Genomic DNA, 8725 nt, shown 5'->3' on the forward strand with positions numbered 1-8725 from the left:
AGATTTTTAAACATCTTGTTTTTATTTTGTTTGTTTTGAGCCCGTCTTTAAAGCCCCTGTCTGTAAACAGAAATCTGTCATCACACAAAGATTTTCAGTTTGCTCGAACCTCAGAAAATGCTGACTCATGGTTTTTGCCTTGCTGTCATTCTGCACATTGACTGTTTTAGTACAATTGAAAACAATAAACAATACTTGAGATTTCTGCTGCTGCCTGTGTATAATTGTAACCAAGTTTGGGGGCGTTGAGATATTTTTCATCGATTTGTCTTTTATTTGCTGACCTTGTAACAGCTGCTGCTGTTATTGGTGTAATACAGTATGTCACCACGAGGTGGCAGCACTTGCCTATATAATCAGTTCGTTATGTTGTCAGTAGGAAGGTCTCCTGTGTGTACACCATGTCGATGGTGTACGGTACGCTTTCCGTAAAGCTTGTCTCACTTTTGTTTCATGACCAAAATAAACTAGTTGTTGAGAAAAGGAAAGACTCGTTGAGACTCGTTGCTCTACCGGTCTTCTCGCACCACGCTGCGTGGCAGTCTCCATCTCTGACCTGCCATACCTTACAACCTGGACTCGAGTTCATTAATTAGCTGATTAGTGTGGCACCGGTGGCCTTTAATATTGAACCTTTTTACATTATTCTAATATTCTGAGTTACTGAAATTGTAATTTTCATTAGTTGTCAGTTATAATCATCAAAATGAAAAGAAACATTTGAAATATCTTAGCCTGTGTGTAATGATAAAATGTTGTGTTTTTTTTTTTAATTAATGAACTGGGGATGAATAGAGACCCATCTAAGATGGCGGCCAGCCACTACGGTAGCTGCAATAGGTAACGCGAGGTGTCTACGTGTGTACGTACGTACGTACGTTAGTGGGTTCTACTTTGTTTCATGTGTCAAGTTGGTTTCCCCTCCGCTCCTCTGTTGCTCCTGTGATGTTGCAGAGGAGAAACACCGGCTGCTGCGCATCACACGACAGGTACAGACGGGACTGAAGCTCGGTAGTTTATAAAATATTTAGGATTTGTTTATTTGTATTGTTCTTATGTGGTGCTGTTTGTTTGCTAGCTGTTCTCTGTCTACGTGTGACCGCAGCTAACAACATTAGCTTTATCATTAGCTTATGGTACTGGCTACAGGTAGTGATTATCCGGTCAGCCTCTGAGACAGAAAATGAGAGTAAGGTTATTGTGTCATGTGATTATTTTTCATCTGACTTCGCTGTCAGCTCTGTGGTTGTTCTGCTAACATCTCCGGACAAGGCTCGAAGCGGGACCAAGCTAAAGGCTAGTTAGCTCGCTCTCCACACAGCAGTTCTGACAGCTCAGGTTAGTGACATAAATCCCGCTGGGAAGTTAATAGTTTGCTCTAAACGTGTTTGTTATCAGAGGTGGTAGAATAGATTGTAATCAACAGATTATTGTAGTTCCTTTAATAATATAATTTTACTCAAAAATGAACCAGTCATCAAAATGACTGGAGTAAATAATGTCAGGTTCACAACAAATCTTCATGTAATGTAAGAACAGTAACATTACATTCACCTTCAGCAGGCCCAGCAGATTTAAACCAGACTCCGCTCAGTGAAGTAACTATAAGTAACTGTTGCCAAGTAATTAGAGGTACTTCATATTAATATTAGTCAAGTAAAGGACAGGGGGGTACGTTTTAAAAGTGTCTCTAGTAAATGTAACTGCATACTTGTTAGTATTTTGGCTTAACTTGTTCTTCTGTTTGGGCTCGAGAACGTCTTTGTAAAGTTTTAGTTTGACAGCAGCTTTTCCTTCTGTAGATGTAGTTTAATGTCCTTCCAGTTTTACCTGTTTTTACGCTGATTGGTCAATAGTTCATTTTCACTCTTGACTTGAATACAGTGTGAACTCTTAACATTCAGGATAGTTTGCAAATTAAAATCTCCTGCAAAGTGTTATAATGAAAATGTTCAAGAACAAAAATTGATATAGCAGTTATTTTCTTTTTGGCCAGCTCTTCATTTCACAACAGTTGCAGTACCAAGCAGTGTGCATACAGCAAAGTAGTTTTTTCATAAACTAAGAGGGTTCTTACACATGATGGCTTGACTGGATTATTATCGGAGCACTCACCTTGAGCCATGTGGGTGTTCTTAGCCTTGAAAACTACTACTAGGCCAGGTGCAGTTTGATGTGGTATGTATGTCGATGTGTGGTACTGGTGGTGTGTTTGCATTTGGCACACTGTCACGTACATTTTATCAATCAGTCGTCCATCATCTAATCCTGATTGTGGTCATACATGGAAACTATTAATTTAACTACAGCAACATATCAGATCACAAACCCAACTAAATTATATCATGTTGATGTTCTTCTTGGATCCACATATGTATGATATTGATGATTAAAAACAACAGTCTACAGTGTAAAGCAAATAATGATCTTGGTAAGTTGATATAGTAAATGGAAAACGACCTGTGTGTGTATAGCACCTTCTTAAGCCTAATTTATACTTCTCCTTCAGCTCCAACAGGGAGAGACGCACGGACGGAGACATTTTGCTCTCATACTTCTCCGTCTCCTGGGGAGTGTTGCAAAGCAATTCCCCGCCAGGACAGCAGAGGGCGTAGCGCTGTTCTGTGGTATCCTGTCACATATCCCGTCCAAGATAGTCTGTTTATATTGTGTTTTATTTTTTTTTTTTTGTATTTAAGAGAATCTTTAACGCGGACAAATTTGTCCCTCATTCTCCTCCACCTCTTCTTACACTCGCCACCTCTAAACCCACGTTTTCCATCATTTCCGTCCATGAATAAAATTCTTGCTTGCTTTTCTCTCCTCTAGTCACGGGGGAATAAAACATTCATATTTTAGAGTTTTTCCTCGAGGTATTCTTCAAGCTGCTCGATGTCTGCGCTAGACATCCTCGGCTCTCTTTGTTTTTGAAGGCGCAATGGCAACAGTGCCCTGACCAATCACAAGCTTGCGTTCTCCGTCTCCACGGACGGATGTTTAGAAAAGAGAGCTAGACTCTGTCCGTCCTTCCGAGGGCTCTCCAGCAGGCCCACATGGAGAGATTAGTCGAATAATCGTCAACCAAACTGGCGATTAGTCGACTATTAAAATAGCCGTTTGTGGCAGTTAGGGGTTGTATGAACTAGTCGACTAGTTGACTTCACGGCTCTGTAGTGACTTTTTATGCCTGTCATCGACTAGTTGCTGTCACGTGATAATGACTGACAAGATGCAGTCCTCGAAAAAGACAGCAGGTGATGAGCCCCTGCGCATCGGGAGGCGGGGGCGACGCGCTGTGCCAGAGCGTCGGTACTGACACCGGCGGTAAAACGGACATTTAACCAAACTGTGACCTTTTCTCTCTTGCAATTTTACCTTCCCCTCACCCCCATCCTAATCTTAACCAGTTTGCTCTGATCGTTGACGCGCTCCAGACATCTGCGTCCTGAGCACCGCCTAATCAGGTGTCACCACCTCAAAAACAAATTAAACACGCGATTGTTCATGTCGGCTCATTTCCTTTAATGTTTTCTGTCTGTTATTTGTGCATGATGCGTTTCGCTGCTGCGGAGCAAGGCGCATCAGCTGTTTTGTCCCCCGGTGACGCAACCCCAAAATTCCACTATCTCCGCTCCGCTCCGGCACGAACTCCGCAGCAAAAACAGTCCCGTTGTAGTTGGCCGGCGAGCAGCGGCACTCCCCTGTTTTTGCGGTCGGCAGATCTTTTAGAACTGCAGTTCAAAGGTAACTCATGAGGTGAATATTTATGAACCCAGGTAGCAGTTTTTCTTTAGGATTGAGAGGAGATGCAGGAAGATAATAAACAGGCAGGACAGAAAAATAGTCAAATAAAAACAAGTTAGTTTTTGTATCTGCTGGTTGCAACAAACAGACACCATTGAAGGTAATCAGAAGTGAGAAACAGAAAATGAAATAATTATTTTAATGTTTAGAGCAGCAGGAACTCCGAGAGGCTGCAGGCGCATCAGTGAGTTTGCGGCTGCTGCGCAGGGGGAGGGGGGAGAGGGCTGAAGCAGGGGGAGGGGGGAGAGGGCTGAAGTAGGGGGAGGGGGAAGAGGGCTGAAGCAGGGGGAGGGGGGAGAGGGCTGATGTAGGATGCAGAAACTACCGTTGTTAGAAGAGATGTTTAACTTAGAAAGTGTGGGAGCAATTTTAATTGTCAAAAACTCCAGCGAACCTACCAACCCCCCCCCCCCCCCCCAGTGCCACTTCAGGTGTATGACGTCATCAACGACTAGTCGAAGTCGACTCGATTTTCATTACTTGACTGTCGACTTTAAAAAAAATTAAGCCATGCAACCCCTAGTGGCAGCCCAACTCCCCACAATCCTGATGAGAAGACCATCCACCTACTCTTACCGGTGAGCGTGATCGCTTGCAATGCCTCAAGCACCGCTGCGCTGCAACGCTCAGTCTTTTTGTGTATTATAGGGGTCGTTCCATCGAACGTCCTATGTCGGCCCAACGCCTTTTCACTGCTTGTGTTTGGCATTTTTACTCGCTTGTGCTTCATCAAGGTGTAGCTCCCTGATAGGCTGAGAGGGCATTCCACCAGGGTTTTGTTTTGCCCTCTTCTACGTCGCTGAACAGTGGTATGTTGATATAAAACATCTGCCTGGCTGCAGCTTGGTCTTCCACTGTTTGCTCAATTATTACTACTGTAATTATTACTACTTCAGCATCCATTTTTCACGCCATGCTTGGAACCTTGATGGGCTGATTGGGATGTGCTGTGGCAGCACACCTACCTACTTTCCCACTGCAAATGATTATGTTGCATGCTGACATATTTGAGTCATGTGCCTCTATCATCATCCCTGATGGCCTTTCATTATGGCCCCATTACTTTGGTTTCCACTGGGACTTGGCACACTGGTCACCTTCCAGTGAGAATGAGATCCAAGATCATCCAACTAACAGAATACGTAGAACGCTGGAGTGTAAACACTTTGCCGCCATATTGGATGGATCCCTCACTCTTTAACCCTCACACGGTCTTTATGGGTGACCTCGCGAGGAAATTTGACCCTTGAGCAGGATTCATGGTTTATCCCTTGAAGTCCACGTGGCAGGGGTGAGGTGGTGCTCACTCCTCACCCCTGCCACATGGACCCAAGGGATAAACCATCAACCCTGATCAATGGTCAACTTTCCTCGCGGGGTCACACCCATTAGGACAGTGGGAGGGTTAAAACCTAATTGGAGTCCATGCTGAGTGAGTAACTATGCCTGTTTTTGTGCAGTCTACAGTTCCAAGAATGGTATGCTATTGAAAACCGATTAATTGGGATTGCTATTTCATTTTCTAGCCCAATAAATGCACTGGGTGTCACTGATGAGCCATTCAATATGGCAACCTGCATTTACCAGCACCAATAGAAAGCCATTGCCCATGTCGCCTCTACGTTTATACGATCTAAACTCTATGCTTCTCATATTCATTGTCTGTTGTGGAAATTGATGAACATGGTGTCCAGACAAACAGGAGTTTGTACATCCCCAACATACACAAACATAACCATCGTTAAACTAGTTGAATTGGTGTTACCTCAGCAACTAAAAATAACCGGAGTCGAGCACTCCAAGTTCTCTAAGTTTTCCGTGAGGTACGTAATGAGTCACGTGACTCCAAAACCGCACGTTTTTCAGGGAAGCCTGCTCACTTCCCTTGATTTAGTATTTTTAAACACCTGCTAGTTATCTGAAAACCTGGAAGGAAGACCAAAGTAACGTTTTGACCTTAGATGATGTTTTTCTACCATTTTAAAGAACATTAAAGATGCACTTTAAGGTCTTTTTATGTTCACAATGCTAGTTGGATCCATTCACTTACTGTGTTTTACGCTAAGCTAAAGCTAAGGGAGTACACCTGGGTCAGGGAATGACTAGGCTGGTTACAAATGGTTTTATCCCACTTATCCAACTCTGGGAAATATGTCAACAGACAAATTTAATTTAGGTTGGAATATCCCTTTAAAACCTTTACTTATAAAGTCCTCTACTACACTGAGTTGGAGCCATTTGAAACTCTGAAATCTCTGAAGAATTCACAAAACTTCAAATGGATATTTTTAACCGTGCTGAATACGTTAAAAAGCTGAATCAAACAGAAATAGGCTTGTTTAAACCCACAAAGATCGACCGCTAACAGTAAGCTAGCTGCAGTCAAAACTATGACTAACCGGTTACACAATTTACTAAAACTCGCTACATAAAAAACCATTACTGACTTATGTTGGTCCGAGGCAGTCAGCTAACACTTCACAGTGCCATCGTGTTTTTTTACCGGAAGGAAAAAACTCTGAAACAGAATGAACAGCGTTCAATGTTGGAACAATTGGGAGCTCCATAGCTGATGTTACTTTCACATTCCAGTCTTTTTATTGAAGCCTATGGGAGTGTCTGAACTCTGTATCTTAACTGGTAACCGTATCCCACCCCGCTGGCCTCTCGGCATTCTTTGGATCAGATGGGTTATTTTTAAGCAGTTTTCTAATGAGAAACATCTGCAAATTCTCATTAATAAAGGAAAACCCTCGCTCCATTTTCAAATTTTGTGCGTGACAGAACCGATCATCCAGCTCGGCCGAATCTACAGCTGCAGAGATACTGGCAAGTGATCATGGTCCTAGGTTTTCTTTTGGTTTTGTATAATAGGCTAATAATAAAATATAGATGTCATGGTATTCGTATAGTCCTACAACCGGCCCTTTAATGCTGATGTGGGCCTCAGGGAAAATGGGTTTTGTAAAGTTGGAATGTAATGTAAGTTTCTGGTTTGAGCCTTTTATCCATCCAGGTTAGCAGAGAAACGGATGATTGAGCTGATAAAAACATTCTGAGTCAACTAATGTGCTGAATTCAGCAGATGAGAGATTCAGTTAGAGCCATTATTGATGAATTTCTCATGTTGGTTATGTGTAAATGCACTCACATTCATACAGTACATGTGCTGAAGACGTGATGAGCTGGGTTCAAGTGTATTTGAACTTCGATTCAGCAGATAAATGACTAAAAACGCAAAAGCAAGCCACAGCCTGCAGCAAACCGTGAGCACCTACTTTGTTTAGTGTCGGAGATGCTGAGTCTAAGTGGATTCAGACAGTTTTTTATACTGCAAAGAGTCTTAAACGCTAATTAATAACTGATAGTTCTGCATAAACTGAAATTTTGTTGAATGACACATTGATGGAAGCGCTTTTGTTTATTGATGACGTGTAAAGTCTCTGTGGGATGGGTACCGAATTCGGTACTTTTTAAGGTACAGACCGAATTCCATAGTACCGACCGAGCACCGATTCACGTAGTTTCAAACGGTGCCTCGTTTCGGTACCCGTCCTTCATAACGAGAACTTGCCAAGACAGCTACACATGCGCAAGGGCGTTATGTCAGCGGTCCCTGCTATATGTCGATGGTCCCTGCGAGCGAGTTGTAAACAGAGCAGCATGGTAGAAAGAACGCACGTTAAAGCTTGGGTCCACTTCACTAAATGTGATGGGTAACTGGGTGATGATGAAACCAGCGACAACGATCTAAGTGAGACATCCTCATCTTAATCTGCTCTGGTAGGTAAATAAAATGTTTAAGATAACGTTACCTTGATATGTTAGCTTCCGTTTCACTAATGGTGCGTTCGCTTTCTCCTCGGAACTCCGAATTTCCGACTAGAAGAACATGAACGCGCTCTAAAGTTTGGCTTCACTTTACTAAATGCGACGGGTGATTGGGTGAAGACGAAACCAGTGACAACGATCTAAGTGTGAGGCATCATCGTTTTAATCTGCTCCAGCAGCTAAATAAACTGTTAAAGATAACGTTAGCTTGATATGTTAGCTTCCATTGCCACCGTTGTTATCAACTAATGGTGCGTTCGCTTTCTCCTCGGAAATTCTATCTTCCCAGTAGGAAAAATCAAATGAAAAACGACGGCAAAAGGAATGAAGATACACAGTAAATTTAGTTCACAGTAAAGATGTTTGCTTCAGTTTAATTATCAGCTTATAAAACTACAAGGACGATGTTAAAATACAACCAGTTGTATGTTATTTATCGTGATATTTATCAAATATGGTTATAAATTGAGAAAAAAATATATTTAATTATAAAAGAGAATTAAAATATTAAACACTCAAAAATATCGAAAATTGGTACCGTTAAGTACCGGTATCGATTCATAGGTACCGGGAATTAGTACCAAATCGATTCAAATGTCAAAGGTACCCATCCCTATCACTGATCTAAACGTTGTTTAATCCTCTGACGCCTCTCCACCTGTTTAAGAACTAGCTCAAGTATTTCTTTAGACTCCGTTTCCCTTCTTTTAGCTAAACCTGCTCTGTTTGTGCTTCCAGCTAGCCTGCAGGAGGAGAGTCCTCATGTCATGGCCTCCAGCCACAGCTCCACCCCACTGCTCCGCTCCACCAATAGAGGCCAAGGTAGGGTCTACCACAAGGAGTGTGGCCCCTCCCCTCCTCGCCTACGGACCATTTGCTCCCTGCCTGATGTCTGCCCCAAGGAGCCAACTGGTGGGAAACATACTGTTGTGATTTAAGAACGTGTAAATGTCCAAACCGGGATTTTTGTATCGGGGGGGGGGGGGATGACAGAGCTAGCTTAAGCAGAAACTCGTATCTTAAACTGTTTCCAGTTCAGTTTCCCACATTTCTTGAGTCTCTTTCAGGCCGTAATCTGCTCTGTATTCCT

The 8725-nt window shown here is 42.7% G+C and overlaps 1 protein-coding gene across 2 annotated transcripts in view; it reads left to right on the forward strand.

The window, feature by feature from the left end:
- The first annotated feature begins 870 nt into the window (after positions 1-870).
- Positions 871-8725, forward strand: part of vps54 (VPS54 subunit of GARP complex) — a 39286-nt gene continuing 31431 nt past the window's right edge. The window contains exons 1-3 of one of the 2 annotated variants that reach the window (XM_054751747.2): positions 871-989; positions 8374-8547; positions 8703-8725. The exon at positions 8703-8725 is cut by the window's right edge and continues 246 nt beyond it. In XM_054751747.2, coding sequence (XP_054607722.2) covers positions 8403-8547; positions 8703-8725 — 168 coding nt within the window. In that variant the 5' untranslated portion in view covers positions 871-989; positions 8374-8402. The remainder of the gene's footprint in view (positions 990-8373; positions 8548-8702) is intronic. The other variant, XM_054751748.2, reaches the window with a different exon arrangement.

This window comes from Nothobranchius furzeri, chromosome 7 (genome assembly GCF_043380555.1).
Source record: "Nothobranchius furzeri strain GRZ-AD chromosome 7, NfurGRZ-RIMD1, whole genome shotgun sequence".
Lineage (NCBI taxonomy): Eukaryota > Metazoa > Chordata > Actinopteri > Cyprinodontiformes > Nothobranchiidae > Nothobranchius > Nothobranchius furzeri.